At 38.5% G+C, this 21,858-nt stretch overlaps 1 protein-coding gene across 2 annotated transcripts in view; it reads left to right on the top strand.

The window, feature by feature from the left end:
• Window positions 1–21,858, top strand: part of STK3 (serine/threonine kinase 3) — a 123,853-nt gene that overhangs the window by 3,010 nt on the left and 98,985 nt on the right. For both annotated transcript variants that reach the window (XM_051785225.1, XM_051785224.1), the window contains exons 2-4: window positions 4,021–4,101; window positions 4,531–4,659; window positions 7,721–7,835. In XM_051785225.1, the coding sequence (XP_051641185.1) occupies window positions 4,021–4,101; window positions 4,531–4,659; window positions 7,721–7,835 (325 nt within the window). The remainder of the gene's footprint in view (window positions 1–4,020; window positions 4,102–4,530; window positions 4,660–7,720; window positions 7,836–21,858) is intronic.

Raw genomic sequence — 21,858 nt, 5'->3', positions numbered from 1 at the left:
TGACTGCAGTGATTTCTCCTACTACCTTCTCTTTTAATATATCAGTATAATTGATCCCTGCCATTCTTTTTAAATGTTTCAATGTGCTAGTTCTTCTGCAAAGTAAACCACATATATTCACGTTTGTTGAAGCAGCTGTCCAGTTTTCCGTAACTCATGACAGTAATTGATGGTGTTCTATTCTTTATTCCTGCTTTATTTTTCTTTTGAACCTTCTGGGTTTTTTTAATGCCTATTTCCGTAGCATATCACCAATTTATTGTGTAAAATCTATATATAATGACTGTAGGACTCTAAACTCATACTTTATTTTTTTGGTGTTAGGAGGGGAAATCTCTTGCTCTTTCAGGTCCCAGTTCAGATTTTTCTGATTTTTATGCTGAGATTGGTAGTCTGATCTTTTTGCTATATGGCAGTTCTGATCTTTATACTGGGATTGGGTGCCTCTTACTATTTCTAGATTTTCCTGCATTTAGTTTTGTGAAGTTTTGCTGATACAGTCAATGGCACGTAAGATTCTGGTCAGGCTAAGTATTAATGTTTACTCCTATCAACTGGATTTATAAAAGTAAAATTATTTGCTAGGATGTATTTTTCTTTTTGAGGGACTAGTTGTTACGCAGAAAGTCAAACCTCCTTGGAATAAGAAAATATTTTTGACAGCTCTTGTCCCAGAAGTTTAGTTCGTCCTTCTGATTTTGGGAACAGCTTTCCTTCTGGAAGACCTCTAAAATAGCTCATACTCACTACCTAATGATTGTCTAGAGAAAAAGAAACTAGAATGTCTTTCTGCTCATTCTACTTCTGAACTTCTCTGCATCTCCTTTAGATTTTTTCATATATACATGTATATATATATATACACACATATATATGTATGTATATAAATATATGGCATTTGTGTCCTGTTACAAGACGTAACAGTGCCTGAATTTACTGATTTATTTGTTCTGTTTTAAATGTTTGTGTTATGAAAATAGGGGATGAATGAGGGAGAGGAATAAGACACTCTTTCTTTCTCTCTGATCATTCTTGAGCCCTTTGTCTCTTCATTTTGCCTCCTGACCACTCCTCCCATACCCCCAGTTATGAAGCTAATTCTGAAGTCTTAGCTGTGTTTCTCTATCCCTAGTTTTAGTTGCTTGTTTTTAACCAACAACATATTTTCAGTCTCTTTGTTTTGTATTCTGCTTGGTGCTTGGCAGCCAGTTACACTGGTTGCCACCTTCTTCCTTGTTTCTCATGAAGTTTTCATAAACGCTTTCTTTATTGCAACCCTTCAGGGTATATCGTGTGCTGCTCTGTAGTTCAAGAGCTGAATATTCTATTAAACATCTAGAAACAGAAATCATTAAACAGTTTGAGTCATTAGGATATTTCTATGGCTCAAGGAGCTGCGGTGTTAATACTCTCACTTGAACAGGACACAGTGTTTGTGAAGGAGTGTGAGGTGCTTTGAGCAGTGTATTTGGTGATGATATTCCTGAGGTGGACATACATTTCTTCCTGCAAATAGGTTTTGTGTTTAGCTGCTATAGTGTTAAGTACACTTTGGTCTCATAAAATGTTTGTCAGAGTTGGGTATTATGAAAATAATTTTAAAACTACTTCTTTGCTCTCCTGGTTGCCTCTTAAGTACTCCAGTTAATCTATTATTTGACAATGACATTGGTTTTGATCAGTTTATGGCTGTTTGTGATTGTTTCCATAACTCTTCTCAAGCACTCCCAATGCCTTGGGATTAATGGAGACATTTTGGTATGGATTTTTTATTTTTCTTTCTCATTTTAGCTCATTTTGGTGAGTAGATGGAAGTGTACTCTTTGTAGGCATCTCTGTGCAGGGTTACTGTGTTTTCCCTTTTCTTGCTGTTACTAAAAAGTTCAGTCCCTGTACTGTTCTGTTGTGCACATCTTCTCTTACGCAGCTCTTCAGTCAAGTGAGAGACTCAGCTAAAGGTCGTGCTTTTTATTTTTTGGGGGTCTGCTTGTGTCATAAACGTACTGCCTGTGCTTTTTGTTGGTGGCAAGCAGAGGATGATTGCAGCAACTTATTCTTGAATGCTGCCTTTAAGGCTTGCTCTTCAGAGAAGAACAAATTTTAAACAAAGAACCAAAGTTAATTACTTGTTACTTTAATACTTATCTGCAAAATATTTTTTCTTCTTTTATTTGTCTCCACTGACACTTGTTCAGTAATGAAATATGTGCTTCCTTGCAAGATTTAAATTCCATCTTTCTGTTTTCTATTGTCAAACCAGCAGAGTGAGAGACTGAAAAAAAAAACAGTTTTGTGTTCTTGTGTTTGATTTCTAGGCCACTTTTGTGGACTTTATTTAACTGTTCTCATTTGAATTTTCAGCTGTTTTTCTTCTAATGAGTTGTGCTTTTCCTTTGCTGTGAAGATTTTTATTTTCCCTAGACACACATGCTTTCAAGCTTCCTGCCTGTTTGCTGTAGCAAACTACATGGTCTTTGCTCATGCACCTTTCCTTACTAATTGTGGATGCTTTTTGTAAACATGTGCACCTTTGTGCCTCCTCCTTGCCATTGCTTCCCTTGTTTAACACCAATCCATATGACCTGTGTACTTTTACAATTACTTTAAAATTTTTTCTTTACTTACATGGTTGGCAATTAGAAGTCTTTTCTGACTCAGGGATTCCCTCACTGGTCATGTCACTTTAATTTTTGATAATTCTGTATATCAAAGAATTGCATCTCCTCATATGAAGGAGTTTCTCTTTGATCGCTATTCTTCCCATATTATGATTGGTCAGTCTTTTCTGTCCATGCCCTCCCCCCTTCTTCTATTTTGTATTAATTTCCAGGAAATTGCTGTGGGATAATATTTTCCATAAGTTCTCAATGATCTGCTGTGTTTCAAAGTTGTTTTTTTTTTCTTTTCCTCCTCCTGCATATGGAATGCATTGTCTATATCTAACACTACGGCACCAGCTATTCTTCAACTCATCTTCTGCTTTAATAGTACCCTTGGCTATCATGTAGAGTTAACTTGTTATTTCAATCTTGCACCAAAATTCCCTATAATTTTTAGGGTGAAAGATTTGCATGTTGCAGCCAGCCTGCCTTGCTGCAATGTAAATATTTGTGGTTATATTATTTTGTGGTTATATTTTTCTGTGCTACGTTCAGTGTGTTGGCTCCATTGCAAGCTTGCAGACAAGTTGTGTTCTGAGATCTGCCAGGAGTCTAGAGGGCTGGATAGATGGGAATGCTGGAGACTGGCAAGGTTAGGACTGCTTGTAAAGGACAATGAATAGTGGTAAGAGAGGATTGAAGATGCTGGAAGAAATCATTGGGTGTTACTGAGTGATTTGAGACTGTGCGAGAGAGAACTAAGGACAAAATATGGTGGGTTATGTAATGAGAGATTTTGTTGCACCTGTCCCTCTGTACATTCACAAAGATGCAAGAGGGGCTGCCCCAACAGCCATTACAGTGCTCAGCTGTTGGAATTTGGTGTTTTGCTGCCACCTGCGAAGGGGAAGTCCTACCATGTGCTCCCAAAATCATCTGGATTCGGAATTCTGCTTTTAGCAATGTCACTCACTTACTTATGCGTGGTGCAGTTTAAAGAAGTGAATACTTCATGTGGGTGAAGAATTGCTTTATACTTCCTTAGATAACAGCCTGGCATTCTCTAGGCAGTAATGCGTGTGTTGCTTGCTGACTGCTTTTTGATGGAAGGTGAACTTTACTGTATTTTTTTGTCTGTTTCTACTTTAGCAAAGGAAGTGGTTTGGGCAGTGAACCCATCCCATGCTGCTTTGAATAGGGCAAACATTAGTGGGAAAGTAATAATGACAAAAATTGTCATAACTTTATCCATCTTATATTATAGTTGATTAAAATTTTATTACTAACATCAATCAAGTATTTTCATTGAAATATATTTTTCATGATAATCTTTTTTTTCTGTCTGCTCACTTGTGTGAAAATTTGCTTGAGTTTTGTCCTCCTTCTCCAAACAAATAAATAATTTTTGTCCTTCTTTTAGCAAACTGAAAAAGCTAAGTGAAGACAGTTTAACAAAGCAGCCTGAAGAAGTCTTTGATGTTCTGGAGAAACTTGGTGAAGGGTAAGTTCAGCTGTTTATAAGGGGATGGGATCAGAGGGAAACAGTACATAAAGCATATGTTAGAATATTAAGTTACAGAGAGAGTGATTGTAAATGTCCTAAGGAGTACTTCTAAAGACAAGTTTTAATAATAGAGCAAATGCATGCATCAGGAGATTTCCGCAGTCCTCAAATATTTAATGCATTTTTGTTTGTTAACACAGCAAAGGTCCTTGCATCTGTACTGGAATTAGATACTCAAAATCTTGGCAAAGATGCATTCTTCAGAGGCACATCTTTCCTGACATCCCAGCAGAAATGATCTTTTTGCACCCTGAAAAAACCCTTGAACTTCTGCATGAACATATGGCTTCTGTGACTTTTCGTGCATAACGGAAATGAGAAGCAGTTTGCCTTGTTTTTAAATAATATTTCCTCTCTTATTTCTAGGTCTTATGGTAGTGTGTTTAAAGCAATACACAAAGAGTCTGGACAAGTTGTAGCAATTAAACAGGTCCCTGTGGAGTCAGATCTTCAAGAAATAATTAAAGAAATCTCTATAATGCAACAATGTGACAGGTAGGTATGACATTTCTGTTCCCTTTCGAAGAGTCTATGTGAAAATGTATTTATACTTGTGCGTATAGCTGAAATATATGCAGCTGCAAACTTTTTTTCATGAAAAAGTAAATTGTACAACACAGACTTTTAATTAAAGGAACCACTTTGCAGACTTCCTCCTATCCTTAGTTTGGATTGAAGGAAGTACAAATAGCGTACATAACAGAAACTGTGGAAAGAATAAATACTCAGCTGTGCTTGGAATTCTCCGTGCTTGCTTCCCTTTACTTGCACTCTCAAACCCAAAGGTTACTGTTTCCTTTAAGTATCTTTGTGAATTCTGAGTTAATCTGTTTTAGAAGATGAATAAAGATGTTTCTAACACCAAATTAATTTTTGGCAGTTAACTTTTCTTGGTTACCTTTTTTTGTGCAGGAACATACATTTTAGAAGGTGAACAGTCTTGTAGTAGTTCTGGTGGACTGTTACCTTACACTTGTTCATAAATGACATATCTTATGATGGCTAGTCTTGTAGAATTGGAAGCTTGACATCAAGCATCTTCAAGGTTGCAGAAGTTACTTTGCATTTCCTGTCATCTATGGAGTTTTGGGCTGTAACTTCAAAATCAGATTTGCTAGTGCCAGTTTTAATTCATGTCTGATCAGTGGTATGAGAGTCTGTTTTTGTGACTTGAAGTGCAACAGGAAAAAGTTTGCACTCTAGTTAGGCAAATCTTTCATTAAAACATTGATTACTTTAGTCATTAACTTAGTGAATTGTATTATAGCAAGTGGTCTGTTACTTCTGAGTTGTGTTTGTGCTTTTGTGGTGTGTCTGTGTGAAGTTCTGTCTTTAACTGAAAAATCTGTTCTTGTTTCACAGTGATCAGCACTCGTCTCAAATTTAAAGATAATCCTTTCAATACAGTCTGAATTAATTCACATTTGCTGCTGAGTGTTATGCTGAGGTGTTACATGAAGCTTGATTGTACTGCTCCACAGCATCTTAATTTTGCTGCTCTATGGGGTCATGAAGGAGAAGTTTCAAATATTTATCCTTAAATATAGGGATAGAGACCTCAGAGTACATTGTATCTAGCACATGAGAATGCAGTTGTTCTTCAAACGTTTTTAGAACTTCTGCCTGCAAACCTGATCTGAGTATTTGTGACAGATGAAAGCAGTGGACCTTGTAATTCATTCCCCTCTGTCACTGACTGCTCTGAATGCTGGAAACTTGTCAAATGTGTAGGCAGGAGAATGAGAAGAAAAGGAAGAATTTGTGGCTTTTTTTTTTTCCCCTCACACATTCCACAAAGATGTCTGGTAAGGTTGTTTCAGGTGATAGTAAAAGAATTTGGGACCCTTGAGTTCTTTGGGGGGCTCCTCTTAATCCTTTGCATCCCAGTGAGACTATTTTTTTGTCTGACTGACCAGTTGAGTTTTGTAATGAGTGCAGATGAAAAAGGAAGCAGCAGTCTTGTTTGTCTGCTTAACTGTGGAACTAGATTTGATACCCAGAGTAGGTCCTCAACTCTTCCTGCACACTGAAGAAAAGTTAAAATATGTTTGTTTTGGTTCTTCTTGTTGCTGTGCTCTAAAATGAAGCAGAGGGGCTAAAAATAATTATTTTCACTTAGATGAAGGAAGACATTGGATAAGTTGGAAAATGGTACCTTATAAATTCTCATAAAGACTTCTATCACTTGACCCCACAGCAGCCCTTAGTCGCTGCACAGGCTTGAGCCATGTGAGCTGCCTGGAAGCAGTGGTGAAGGTTGTAGTTTGTAAGTACTAGACCAGGATTGAAATAAATGCTTAAAACAAATGTCTGTAAAATATACTGACAGAGAAAAGAAGTGGTGACACTGGAGAATTTTCTAAAAGTTTCACCTTTTTTTCTATGCTATGCTTCTTGTGGCACTTTCATTCTTGTCTTAGATGGGCCTACTCAGCCTTATTTTTATGTCCTCTGTCCAGTCCCTCTTTTCTCTGCCCTTGTTCTTTGTTTCCTGGTTTGCTTTGAACAACATACTTCATTTAGTATCTACTGGACATGTACTATTGTGTACACGTTCAGAATTTTAGATCACAAACTCTTCCTTCACTGGACAAGATGCAGCAATTCCCTGGTTGAAAAGAAAGTTTGGGCTGCAGCTCTGCCCCAGATTTTGCATATATGTCATGTGCCTTCGTGCAAATACAGTGCTGTGCAGTACTGACGGGAGGGATGACACACTTTTTAGTACTTGATTTTCATCTGGGATGATTCCACAGATATTACAGGAAGGTACTGAGTTGTTGCAGCATCTCAAATAAAAGATGGTTAAATCTTAACACTTTACTCTTTCTTTCTGCTCCATGCCCATTTCTAGCACTAGCTGTGCTGTATGTGCTGAAGCTCTTCTAAGGGGAAAAATATATATTCCAAGACGGGCAGTTGATCTGGGAAAGTCTGGTCTGTGTAGTTAACTGGGACAAGGTTTTAAGCAAATGTGAACAGTGTTTTGAGGTTGCACACTCGATGTTTTGAAAAGATCACCTTGTCCTGATTGATAATACCTATTTTTTGCTAGGAATATTAACGCAGCGTAAATCTGGCAAGAGACTGCCACAAAAATCAGTGGGTTTACTTCAGAAGTAGTAGTAACCTTCCTCACTTAATGAATTTATAAGGAGAAGGATCAGTATGTCGTGCTTGTAAATGGTAGTCTTTTTAAGAAGGGAAGCATTCAATAGCTTTGTTAGCTATTGAATAGAAGACTTAAAAATTGAGAGGCCTTAGAGGAGGGAAAAACAAAGCTTTTTATCAGAAGACTAATGTTTGGAAAAACTGTATTTGAAGATTGCTGGAAACTTGTTATATATATATATATATATTATATGTAGTAGTGCCTTTATAGTTTTATTAAGTAGTCAGATTGTACTCTAGCAAGACATTGGTTAAGCTAATTACAATTTTAAAATGTATGTAATTGCACTTGCTCTTTAGCTTGTTAGTGTGTGACAAACAGTTGTGCTAATGAATTTTTTTCTACCACTAAATTAATCTATTTATGTAACTTTTTTTCATCTAGTCCCTATGTTGTCAAGTACTATGGCAGCTATTTTAAGAACACAGATCTATGGATTGTTATGGAATATTGTGGAGCTGGCTCTGTTTCGGACATAATTAGACTGCGTAATAAAACGGTGAGTTTGGGTTTTTTTAATGACTTAATTTTTTAAATTACTTACTTACTAAAATTAAATTGTGAATTAAGACTAGAGGCCACAATAGAAGTTGGAGTTATGAGACAAGATCTTGACTGATGCCAAAGGGCCAAGCTGTGCCCTGATTCCTCAGGAAACAAGCTCATGCAGTTGCTGACTATCTTTGTGCAGTCCTCTGTGGAGTGATCATTGGCAGAAGCAAATGCATTTTGAAGTATGAAGATCTTGTGAGTTTTTTGAAAATTACTGCTTTGTTTAAAGGCAAAACTGTGGCTTCTTCCCCTTACTCCTTCCACCTCACAGTCTGTCAGCAGGCCACTTAGCACATGTGTGGTTTTGAAACAGGCATAAAATTGTCTTGCTCTCACTCAGCAATGAGGGAGCATGAGAAGTAACTGGCATTATTTAAGGAATGAGAAGGGGAAGTGATTTTCGTTAAGGAATGTGAGAGGGAACCAAAATGAGCGTTATATGGAAGTTTTTTAATGGACTTAAAACAGCAGTAATGTAGAGGAGGCCTGTAGGAAGCAGGCTTTGTTATTTCTAATTAAGAAACTACTTCTCTGACAAATGTTCTATTGTAGGTGTCAAACAATCTTTAGTTTCTTTGAGTCCTTTGTTTTCAGTAGTGGGCTGTAACATGAGGTATTCCTTTTACCAACAACTACTCTGAGGTAATGCTCTACTTGCTGAGCTACGTATTTTGAAAACGCACCCTGAAATGTCCCTTGCACCATACTTGGGAGCAGAGTGGAAAAACAGAGGAGAGAACCCCAATGTTTAGGCTTAGAAAATAAGACAAAAAGGAAAACGGAATTAGATTTGTTAGGAAGTGGAGGTGATGTCCAGCCCCTTTGGAAAAGGTGGCTTGTGTTGGCCCTGCTGTAATTTTTAAATGATGACAGGGGAAAAACCAAAACTGATGGGAGATTTCTGGAGTTCTGCAGCCTTTAAAATTGGTGTTCTTGCAGTTGTACATTATCCAAGGATCAGTAGCTCCAATAAGAAATGATACAAGCTAGTGCAGAATTAAAAAAAAAGAAACAAAAAGCCTCCAATAAATGAAAACCATCTAAACTGGGATTTAGGAAAAAAGGAGGAAACTTGTGTGTGCATTGATAGAAAATGCTTGAATTTTTATTTAAGAAAAGGTGTGCATATGTATATCTGTATATTAATTACATCAGGCTATCTAGTTTCTCTTATACGTATTTTAGGATATTGGCATAGCAGATATATTAAACATTTGAGGGGAAGAGATATTTTAGTCTTGGAACAAATGCATACTGATGAACAGACAAACTACGTCTTCTACTACTGTTTGTGGTTAAAGTCAATATGATAAAATAACATGAATTCTTTTTTAAGAAGCAGAATAATCAGTAAATACATAGATACATTTGATAAAGCTGACATATCTTTTATAAAGGCAAATCATGCAGTGTGTGGCTAGTAGAGTTCTATAAAGTTGGTGAGGACACAATTAGTGCTGATTGGTGTAAAGTTGGTCTGGATGTGCTATGTATGGAGGGTTTTTGGACAGACTGCCACACCAGAGGCTCTTCAAGAAAATACACCTGTAATGGAGTAAATGGGGAGTTCTGCCACAGATAGGTAATTATTTTAAATTTAAAAAAGAGGGTGTAAATGGTCATTTTGGGCCTACTACATGGGTCTGTGCTATCCTCTTTCAGAAAAAGGGTAGCAATACTGATGAGAGAGGTTATATTCCTAGTGGTTAAAACTGGGAAAGACTTGAAAGCCTTTTTGGTACTGAGAAAATAAGCACGAGTAAATGTGAAGAAATACATTTGGCTTGGTGAGAGGGGCGAATTCTTTATATTCAGGTTCATGAGCACTTTAGCTTAATGTTTGGAAATAGTTGAATAAGTAAAGTGGTTGTCAAAGACTACAATAGTAAAAAGGACTTAGCAGAACTATGGAAGTTAGAGGAAGCTGACAAGGGTGATCAGAAGTAAAGACTACTTCTCTAGAAGGAGATACCAAATGAATTCAGATACTTCTGTGCTGAGAAAGAGGTACCTGGAGGGAGAAATATGGTGAAAGGCTTTGAAAATTGTGAGTAGCTCAAAGAAAGTAAGGTATGGGTATCTTACTGTTATTACAAACCAAGAGATCACTTGTGATAGTAGATGTAAAGCAAAAATTTTTTCTTTGCACATGATGATGAGTTATAGAAGTTCTTGTAGATGCTAGGAGTTGGTTTTCAAAAGGCAGCTAAATAAGACCAGGAAAAAATGACTGTGACTGCATGCAAATATTTAATGGCTGGGACAGGAAACCCATGTGCTTCAGATCTCTGGGAAAGTGAAGCAGGCAACTGTCACAGTTTGACATGTGCTTACATTCAGACAGGCTAGCAGGCTAGACAGAATTTTTATTCTGACGTAGGATATGGGGTGTTCTGGTGCCTGTAACAAAAAAAAGCAAAGCGAACTTCTCCATTTCTCATTTGCAGTGCCTACGTCTTGCAAGTTTTGGAAGATTTAGGCAGTGGCTTTGGACTTGTTTGTGTTCTCTTGCTCTTTGTGGAACAGTGGGCTAATCACCCAGATCGCTGTGATGGGAAGCTTGTGACTGTGCTACTGGAATGAGGCTGCTTAGAGTACTTGAGCATTCTGTCAATGACCTTGCATTTAAGATATTTATTTATTTATTTTTAAAATGGAAACAAGAAGTGGTTTCATAAGAAAAAAGTGTCTTCACTTGCAAGCGAGAATTGATTCTTATTTTGTCAGAATGTTTACTAAATATGGTCAGACACATGGGGTTATATATTCTGTAACTTTCCTAAGTTGTCAGATGAAGACTGTGGCTGGGACAAAGAAAAGTTTATTTCCTGCTTCTTCATATGTAAGGAAAAAAAACAAGGTCATTAGGATTATCATTTGGACTTGATGATCTTGATCTTAAAAGTCTCTTCCAACCTAAATGTTTCTATGATCATATCAAATTAAGTCATAGGAAAAGGTAGATATCTCCTCATATTTGGGGAGGAGACATTAACGTGTATTTGCCCTTGCTGCTTGTCTCTAAGACTAAGAATTTAGTCACCTTCTTTTTCTGTAGCTGTGGTTCCCATACTTTCTCCAAAGTTATTTGTCTAGAAAGTGAACACTGGGCTTTGCTCTAATGGACCAAAGCCAAGGGAAGCAGAATTCAAAGCTGGGGAAATTTTTAGTGACTGTTGGGAACCTATTCATACAGAGAAGTTTTCAGCTTGACAGGAGCAGGGTCTTGTCCAAGAGGCCCAAGCCACTACTTTGAAGTTAGATGGACCCCTGGAATTCTGCCTGCAGTCTTCTAGTGTGCCAGGCAGATCAGCAGTGCTTTAGCAAGTTTATGATGCCTGTTAGCTCATCTGAGGTGTGGTGTTTATCAGTCCAAGGCAATGAAGCTTAGATCTAGTTTTGTCTGCTTTTCTCAGAGACTGGTTTGGGAGGTACATGTGTCTTATACAGTCAAACACTGCTGCCAGAACGGGCAGTTCTGCTGTTATCCTCCAACCTGACTGATGTGTTCCTGCCTATTCCATGCTTCAGATGCAGTGCTTGCGTGTGGCTGCAAGGTGATCTTGGATAAGCTTGATGATATGACTGAGGGAACTTTTTCCTCTCTGCTCTATCTTCCCTGCTCCCTCACATGAGCTAACTCAGTATGGTAGCACAGTGGCTTGATCTGATGTAAGAGAGACATTAGAAATTAGCAGTGGGGAAAGGGAAGGAAAAGAAGGAATGAGACTGACTTTTCCAGCTTGCAATAGAATGAGGTAATTACTATGTGAAGCAACACTTTAAGTCCTGCTGGCATATGGGGGAATATTTACACACCACCAACCATGCCTCTCTAATGATAATTTAGGGTGCACTTGATCATCTACTGATGGTGATTAACTGAGTCGTTCTAATCTTGACTCTTTTGGGGACCAAATTCAAAAGTTGACAGTAGCATACCATGTGGTGGCTATGCAGTAGGTTTGACAAAATCATCTTCTTTGGGTCGGTATTGTAAGTGTCAAGTGTAACAATATACTACTGTATAGCTAGTATGCTGTTGGGTCCAGGGGTTCTGCATTTATATCTAAAATTGCTTCCTTTATATGCCAATTTATTTGACAGTTACATATACATTACCCCATGTATTCTTAATGATTTTCTTCTGCCATGTTTTCTCAACTAATTACTTTTTTCATGTGTTTAAGATCCAGTAATTCAAATTAAGTTCCAGTAATTCCAGAAATTCAAATTCATCTCTAGATGCTGTGTTTGAATGTCCTCCTGGTTTTGCTTTCTCTATATGCTACCATGGGGATCCAAGGCAAACCTTTTGTTATCTCTCTGGGCTAAAGGCATTTTGCTCATGAGGATGTTGTTTTGCAGTTTTAAGCAGTCACGTTTCTCAGTAATTTCACAGTTAAAATAGTTTCAGTTTGTAGGCCTTTACTGCACTGAAGTACATGTGGTTAACAGCTGTAAATCAGTTATCTAAAGCCTAATAACTCTTACATTTTTTTTGTTTAAGTAGCATCTATTGCAGTAGAACTTCCTCAATTGAACCCACATGGATTAATTAGTAGCCAGACAGTCTATACACAAAGACTGAAATTTCTTCTGTACTGGCTACCTTGCTTAACTGACTTGGTGACCATGGACAAGTCCATCCTGGATATGCTGCTGACCATGTTCTGTCAGTCAGCATTCCAGGAGGTGAGTTGAGTCAATGAACTGGTCAGCTTTGTTACCGTTCACAGGCTGATCTTCAGGCCAACATCTTCAAGTACTTTTCTATGCAGCCAGGCTGTGGAAGAGGAGGAAAAAGTTGATCACAAATGTTGTGGTTTACTTATTCTGTGTCTAACCTTACAAAGCAAAGTAGTTTAGACTACCTTCAGCTATGCAACACAGATATTCTTCAGTGCTTGTATAATAAAATCCTTACTATGGCTCTGAATGGTTGACTGTTACATAAATACTGGATGGAATTATCTTAATTTTAGGGAATTATTTTTCTTTTGTTCTTTAGGGTAGCATTGTAAGGTCCTTAAAAAATGACTTGTAGTGTTTGAATCTTGGAATGATAGACCTTTCTTTTAACCTTGCAGTAAAACTATATTAATCTGCTTGGAAATTAGCTCATAGGAGAAAATTTTCATTTCAGGGAAAAAAAAAGTATTTGTTTGTGTGCCAGAAATAAAGGTACATGTTATCCATTGGGTAATTTTCATGAAAGAAGAGGAAGTTGGACCTATACTGTTCTTCATCTGTTTCCAAAATAACTGTATATATTACATGCACATATAGTTGACCAAAAGAGTATTCAGAAGTTGGGAAGTTTCAGAATGAAGATTGACTGTGCAGCATCCTCTGGTACATGTGCAGCGGGAAATACTAATTGTCTACTCTTCCCCCTTTTTCTACAGGACTCTGTTAGCAGACCATTCTCACTCAGTGAGGAATAATGTAGTGGTAAAATAGTACATACTCTCAAGTCTGGTATTTATTTGCAAAATACTATAACAGTTGCTCTGAAGACATAATTATCTTTCCCCAAACTTTGCTTGACCTTCATCTTTTCATTAAAATAAATACTGTTGTTAAGTAGCACTATGAACATCTACGGGTCAGTTCTAAGGAGAATTGGCTTCCTGGATGATTTTGGTAGTTTCCTACCCATGTTACCCAAGGTAGGTACATAAAATGTTGGAGTTCATTTTATGGGCAGTCTTAAAACTGTTGATAGCCACATAATAATAAAAAGCTCAGCATCATATAGTTCACTGACTTTCTGTCTTTAAAGTGTTTCTTGGAAGAAAGCTTACAAAATAGTTCTTCATTTCTAATGGCTGTATTTGCTGGGTTTCACAATCACAGAACCACAGAATATTCTGAGTTGGAATGTTTATATTTGCTACTGATCTCTCAGTAGCAGCTGGGTCACTGCTAAAAGCTGAGAGAGGCTATAATATGTTGAGGGGGAGATAGAATTTTCACTTTTTTTTCTGAATATGCAACTCGACAGTCTGTACAGATCAACAGCTCTCCTTTCCCTCCCCACCTTCCCCCAAGTTTCAGAAGACAAATTCATGGAACTTCTTAGGAGAATGACAGAAGTTGCATCTGTGGTTCAGAGTCAGTTACTCTTTTTCAATCTGAGCTGCTAAAGATTTTTCAAATAAAATGTTTTTAGAATTACTTAATCTGAGCCGCAGCTTATTTTCTCCTCTTGTAAATAAGTCTTGGTATTGCCAGTTTTAAATTGCTGAAACAATAATATGACCATGTAAACACAGACTACAAGGAAACTTATACCAAAGTCTTCCAGTAAGAGGTAGTGTGTATATGAATGTTTAATGAGGTCAGTCATCTGTTGGTATCCTATATACAGCTCTCGTCACAAAACACACAAAGTTTTATTCCTGTTATAATAAAGGGTGGAAGTTAAACCTTATTGCCTCCCCCTACTGCTCTTTCCCCTCAAAGAACCTCATCACTGTTTGCCTCGGAGAGCCAGAACTATCAGCTGAATTTTTAATGTATTTCCCATTTGAGTCAACCCCTCTGCATATAAAGTTCTAATCTGGGCAATAAAATGTGTTTCAAGTCAAGGAATTAAGCCAAGTTTCATTACAGTCTTTCATATGTATTTTATTTTACAGTAAAAAAATCTGTATTTAAAGTTGGGATGGATTTATTGCTGTATGTTATTGTGGTAAGGAAGTGGAGGAAATGTAGAAAAACTGCACATGAAAGAAAGGTTACTCTTTTGAAATTGGATGTTTATTTTAGAGGTGCTGAAGAAATAGATGAACAGTGTGCCGGGGGTTTGGAACAAGTGATAATTTTACTTTGGAAGGGACCTTTGGAAGTCATCTAGTTGAATCTACTGTTCCAAGGAAGGGTAATTTTGACGTCCAGTTAGTGTTCAGGATCTTGTTCAGATCAGTTTTAACAATCTGAAAAGAAGATAGAACAGTCTTTCTCCCCAGCTCTATGAACTTCTTTCTTCTTGTATCCTTTAGGAGGATATTTTTGCTTTATTGCCCTTTAAATTGTTTAAAATTGCATTGAAGTATCTGCTCTTCTTCAAACAAGACAAAACATGCTCTGTCATCTTGGAACATCACATGTTCTAGCCCCCAGGCATTCTCCAGGCAGTTTTTCTTCTACATCTTCATGATTCCTCAGATTTAGCTAAAAACATATTATTGGAGACTACCAACAGCTTTGTAAAGGCAAACTAAATGCCATTGGCAGCTCTCTTCATCCTCATAGGAAAGTGACCCGGTTAATTTGGCAAGATTTCCTCCTGGTCAACTTGTGCTGGCTGTTTCCAATCACCTTTTCAGCCTTTGTGTGTCTAAGAATTAGCTTCTGTGAGGATTTGCCCCATAATATCCTGGGGACTCAGGATGAGCTGACCCGCCTCAGATCATTCTTCTTGCCCTTTTTGAAGATGATGGTACAATCAGGGACAGCCTGATTGCTGTAACTTATTAAGGCTGATAAGAAGTAGCCTTGAGTTGGCATTAGCCAACTTCTTGACACCTTTGGATGTGTCTCATTTGCTCCTATGGACTTGTATTTGTCCAGTTTGATAGAGTAATTCCTAACTTGTTTCACTTTGCTAGTAGGCAGAGACAACTGAGAGCCAGAAAAACCCTACTAAAAACTGATGCAAAGAAGATGTTTAAGAGATTTCTGCATAGTTTGTCAATAGATTGACCACTTGATTTAGCAGCAGGGCATATTTTTTTGGTATTTTTTTCTTTCTTTTTTTTCCCCTGCATATAGACCAATACAAGCTCTTTGTGTTATTCGTTTTACAGCCCAGTTTCAAGTTCACCCTAGCCTTGGCTTTCTTAATTCTGCTCCTTAGTATCCAGGCAGTGCTTCTTTATTTGGCTTTAGTTATCTGTTCCTGCTTTTCATATGCTTTGCTTTTTGCACTTCAGCTCAGTCAGGAGTTCTTAGTTCATTCAAGATGGCCTCTTGCTGTATTTACTTGTTATCTTGCATGGCAGGAAGGACTTCTTTCATACTTGGAGGAGGTTGTCCTTTATGCTGAACTAGCTCTGCAAGGTCCCACTGCTCTTTAGGGCAGCTTGCCCTGGCATCCCACTTACTAGTTCCTTTAACAAGCTGAGGTTTGCTATCTGGAAATCTGGTTCTGCTATTTTCTTTAATCACTTCCCTCCATAACTTAACCTCCACCATCTCATAGTTGCTTGCCAAGGCTACCTCTGCCTGTTTTGGTTTTTTTTGTAGCCTGCATGTTGCTCTCCCAACAGGTGTTGAGGTGTTTGACACAATGGCCTGTGATCAGAGGTCTCTCCTGGTGCTGGGGATGACTTCATCTACTTTATCTCTTTGGGTGGTTTGCAGCAGATGTTATGATGGCATCCACCATCTGGATGGCACCCACATCACCATTTGGTCTAGTCTTCTGATTTTAACATACAAACTCTCAACAAGTTTAAATATTCTATAGCAGAACTGCATGTTTGTAGTGCTCAAGCCTGCCCATCCTTCCCACTTGTTGTTTTTGAGGAGCCTGCATCCATCTCTCATCCATCATGCTAGTTGTGTGAGCCCTCCCTTTGTGTCTCTAATTCCAGTGGCATGGCGGCTGTGCACAGACTGGCAGTTCTTCCAGTTTGCATCACAGACTCTATACTTTTGTACACAGGGTTTCAGTTGTACCCTCTGCCCTACTTCCTCTTAAAGGGAGTGAGAAAACCTTTGGAATCCCATGTGATATGTGCTTCCTCATTCTCTGTTCCTACACTTGCCTGAAGGCTTTGCTTTCTGTTCCCTGGTGAACCTTGTTTGAAGCTCTTCCCACTAGGTTAGCAAAGATACTCTTGACCTCCTTGGTCAGGTAGATCCTGTTTCTCCCCAGTAGTCCTCGTTCCTCTGAGGATCCTGTGTTAATAAAAACACTATTGCTTTCTAGCTATTAGCAGGCCTGCTGGAAGGTGGTGATCTGCAGATGCTTCTGCTTGAGGCTTTACCCTTGTCTGGTAGGATCAAGAAGACTACCATGCTGATCCTTGTTCGCTTATACAGGTTGTCCAAGGTTTCTCTTGGTGATGCTGTCAGGACCAGGGGGGACGGTGTGAGCAGGTGTGTAGTTTGTGAGCCAAGTGATCAGTTTGCAAATGTGTTTTATATAATGATAAAGTTGATTTTAAACAGTGACAGCAGATAAGTGCTTCATGTTGGAAAGCGCTTTATTGTTTTAGCAGACCTGTGGTAAGGACTTCCAGTGAAGTTCTTGACCTTATTCACAATGCTTTACCAGAAAAGGTCTTTAAACAACCAAACTATCTAAATTGGTGCTGATCACAACTATGTGTAGACATGACAAATGCATGTTGTTGTGCTACTGAATCATAGTTAAAATCTGTTTCTCATGTTAGCTGTGCCTAGTGCAGTGCTGAAGAGGCTCTCTACTTCTCTGCATTACTTCTAAGGTTCTGCTTAACATCTGGTTCAGTACTTCATAGATGTCTTAGAGCAAGCTGGAACTTGGTAGTGAAGAATAAGGGCTGAGGAGTCTGACTTTCATATTCTCATCAGTTCTTGATCCCCCTATGTCTTTGTTTAATGTTAGCTAATGTTAAGCATTGACCATGAGAGGTGCTTGATATTTCCTGAAACAGTTTTCCGTATGAGCCACTGGATATGTCTTAGATAATTTTACATTGCTGCTAGGCTATAGTAATTTTCAAATTTCAGATAGAAGACTGATGTATTAGCACTGTCTTTAATTATCTAGTATAAAAATGCTAATTTAATGAGAAGATGGAGTCTGTTGCATATTATATTCAAGAAAAATTAAGAAAGTTGTTACTGGGATTACACAGTGAAAAACAAATCTGAAAAAATACCAACACTGGTCATCACCTGTGCAGTGAATGTTTGTTGTTATGTTTATTACAGCATATTTGCTGTAAGATTTTACATGCAGCTTGACTTGGGCTCAGTAAGAAGAATAACTCTTGCTGCCTCCCTTCATATGATCCTGTGCCTAAGTTGTTATTCTCGAGTAAAACTGGTAATTTTCCTATGATAGTGAGTTCTTATTCTGCCCATTACAGTAATATTGAGGTGTCTCCATGTTATAATATAGGAGTACGTAGAGATTATCTGAAAGTCTTGAAGCAAACCTTGTTATCATAAGTAATTTAGATGACATGATTTGGTATCTCACTCAAAGACAGGCTGTGATTTTGTTTGAAGAGCACTATCTTTACACAGAGCATGTGGATCTGCTTATAAAACAGAGCTGAAATGTAATTGCTCTGAAAGGGAAGCTCAAGGAAAGTGATTTCAGGAGAGTGTAGTCTTATTGAAGTTTGTAGCAGGCAGTGGGAACTAGAATCTACCACTGACTTTGGGCTAGAGCCGCCACCCTAACAGCTCTTTCTCCTTGAAGCTTTCTGCCTTAATTCCTAAGTTACATGTCAAATATTACAAGCGGAAATGGTATTGTTGTAGCTGTCATCTCTTCTCCCGTGCTTATTTGCTCACCTTCCTGCATCTCAGGTTTTTAGTTAGTCCAGCTTCTTCTTCATGTAAATGAATAATAGGAGAGTTGTGTGATTATGATAGGATGGGTGATGTCCAAGCTTCACAGCTTCTGGTGGAAGAATTCCTCCTTTATTTGCCATGAGAGTGGACCTACCCAGTGTGCTCAACCTACTCAGACTGTTTAGATGCAGTAAGCTGATACTTCCTGGAAGCATCAGGCTTAATGTGCATGTATTAGTGTAAAAAGAGCAGCTGGGAATGGACTTAGGCAGTTAAAGCAATTCAGCTGACCCAGACCCCTTTAGAGGGGCCCTCAGGAAGGAGAATGACTGTGAGCAGAGAATCTATAGATGAGTTGTCCCAACAGCTGTGTGGATTAGGTGGTGTGTGATAGACTGTATAAATGCACCCTTAAGTCTCCTTTGTGCGTGGCTTCCATAGCCAGTTAGACATAAATATGTGGATTAGCTGGTCTCTTACTAGATGTGGAACACCTGAATCTGCTGCCATCTGTTTTGCTCCAAATTTTGATTTTAAAATGCCTAATGTTTTTATGTAGGCTGTAGAGTTGTTCACCTTTATTTTTCACATTCCTTTTGATACATAACCTGCATGTGGTTTTGATGATGAAGGATTAGAAGTTGCTCCATGGCTGACTCATATTTAGAGGGTACCAGCAACCGATCGAAGAAACAGAGCATACAGAATTAGAACAGCCAGCAATTAGAACAAGCAGATAAATGTTCCACAAGATTTTAAGTGAGGATCTTAACACAAATAGAAATCAGAAACAAAGCAGAAAGATTATGACTGTGAAATTATATTAAGGTGCAAGGTATAGAGCATGCTGTGCTGATGGAAGAATGATGCTGTGTGTTTAAAAGCTCAGAATAAAATAAACCAACTCTTTTACAGGAAACATATTGCCCACACAGTTTGATCAGGGATAGTATGGTATAAGCACGATACACCCAGATCAGGATAACGACACTGACTGGAACATATTTCTAGTATTAAAGTAATAAAAAGTTGTGTTTCTTCTGTTTGTTCTCTCTGGTGGTTATAAATGGCATTACTTGTATGTCAATGTCTAACTACTACTAGAACTAGAGAGTACTGGGTATTGAGTAGATGGCAAGTTGTGTGGTGTGGCAAAGCATGTTATGGGCTGATTCTGTACTTAGTTGTTTGTAAATTGAAAGTCACTTGAAGGGACACAGACACTTCACTACCTATGTAACGACTTTTAACCATGCTTATGAGGAGAGCCTCTGATTCAGGGTAAAGAAGGTAGGAGACGTAATTAGGAAGTATTTTGATGTGGATTTTAAGAGTTTATTTGTGGTTTTGTAAGATTTTTTGAATAAATGAATAGTTGGAGGAGCTTTGGATCTGGTTTTATGTACTTTGGTTCCTAGTTGCTTCTAGCAGTTGGTAGGCTCAAAAAGTGTGTCTGCCTACTTTTATTCTACCCAATTCCATCAGGTTTGCATTAGTTTATGTATCAACTAGTCTCTATATGATGTAAAGAAGAACTATATGTTATATTTTGTTGTATTTAAAAAAAAGTAAAAGTATTTTTATCTGTTTCCCAAAACTCCATTTTTTTCCTATCTTGTAAATGTGAAGACATAAGCCATTGATGCATTTAGGTAATCTGTCTTCAGGGATATATCCTTTTCATACAAGTTTAGAATGATGGAATGCATTGTAAAATCCAAATGGTGTTAACTTTTATGCTCATCATAGGGGAAAAATAGACTAGAGTAGAATAGAATACAATATTTCAATTAGAAGGGTTCTAAAATGATCATCTTGTCCCGCTTCCTGTCCAGTTCAGGGCCGACCAAGCACATGTTGTTAAGGGCACGATCCAAATGCTTCTTATACTCTGACAAATTTGGGGTATCCACCTCCTCTGGGAAGCCTGTTCCACTATTTGACCACCCTCTCAGTAAAGAAATGCTTCCTAATGTCCAATCTAAGCCTCCCCTCATGCAGCTTTGAACCATTCCCCCATATCCTGTCCCTGCATACCAGGGAGAAGAGCTTAGCACCTCCCTCTCCATGTCCAATTCTCAGGAAGCTCTAGAGAGCAGTGACGTTGCCCCTCAGGGTTATTTTGTCCAAACCAGACAAGCCCAAAGTCCTCAGTCCCTTCTCACAGGACATTGCCTCCAGCTCTTTCACCAGCTTTGTTACCCTCCTCTGGACACATCCTTGTTTAATTGTGGGGCCCAGAACAGCACACAGTGCTCAAGGTGGGGCCGCACCAACACTGTTACAGTGGGACAGTCAGCTCTGTTGACCAGCTGGTGATGCTGAGTTTGATGCACTCCAGGAGCTGTTTGCCCTCTGGGCTGCCTGGGCACACTGCTGACTCCTACTGAGTCTGCTGCCGACCAGCACCTCCAGATCCCTTTCTGCAGGGCTGCTCTCCAGTCAGTCCTTTACCAGTTTGTATTTGTGCCAAGCGTTACTCCATCCCAAGTGCAGAATACGGCATTCAGACTTGTTAAATTTTATGTCATTAATCACTGCCCAGTGATTAATTCATCCAGTCTATCTAGATCCCTCTGCAAGGCTTCTGTCCAAACAACATCTCCCAGTTTAGTATCCTCAGCGAATTTGCTAATGGTGCATTCAACTCCTGCATCCATATCATTGATAAAAATACTAAACAGAGTTGGCCCTAGAATTGGGCCCTGAGGTACATCACTGGTAACAGGTTGCCAGCCAGATGTAGCCATATTCGCTGCAACCCTTTGAGTGCTGTTCCTTGGCCTCCAGCTCGCTGTGTACCTGCTCATCTTAGAGAAGGATGCTATGAGGGACAGTATCAAAAGCCTGTGTATTTTGATGTTTAAATACTTTCTTTTGTAACACTTAGTCATGCTAGAGTGTTCCTTTGCTGATGGTCTCCAGATGGTGCATCACGTTGAAGTACTCTAGAACTCTCTTCTAGTTTGCTAGATTCTCACTCCATAGATTCTTTGTCAGCCTCTTGGTTCCAGTGTTCTGTTAGCCTCTCCTTTTGAAAGTTAGATTTTGCCATGTCGCTACAGAAGCCCTTTTCCGTCTAGAGGTGATCCAAAGATCTCTGTCTGGTTTAACCACTAATTTTTCAAGAATTAGATCTAGGGATTTACTCTCTTTGGAACACAACATATTGAAGAAAGATCTTGACAGTGTCTTCTAGGCACAATTTCTTGTAATACTTGTTTCTAGGTGAAAGTGGGAAGTGAGTTGTATGCCTGTCTTGCTAGACATTTGTCGGTGCTCAGGATAATGTTTTGTTGCATGTTCAGGATTAACTGCATGGAAATATTTGGAGATTCAGGACATTTTATTGTTTCTGAACTTGGGTGGATTTGGCAAAGCTCTGGCAGAAAGTGTTACACTCAGCATGTCTTAAACCATTCTTGATATGGTGTTTGTTAATAGCCAGA

This window comes from Manacus candei, unplaced genomic scaffold, assembly GCF_025592945.1.
Source record: "Manacus candei isolate 608988 ecotype Guabito, Panama unplaced genomic scaffold, ASM2559294v1 h1tg000019l, whole genome shotgun sequence".
NCBI lineage: Eukaryota > Metazoa > Chordata > Aves > Passeriformes > Pipridae > Manacus > Manacus candei.
Note: the sequence above shows the minus strand (reverse complement) of the source record. Positions and strands in the feature narration are given on the sequence as shown.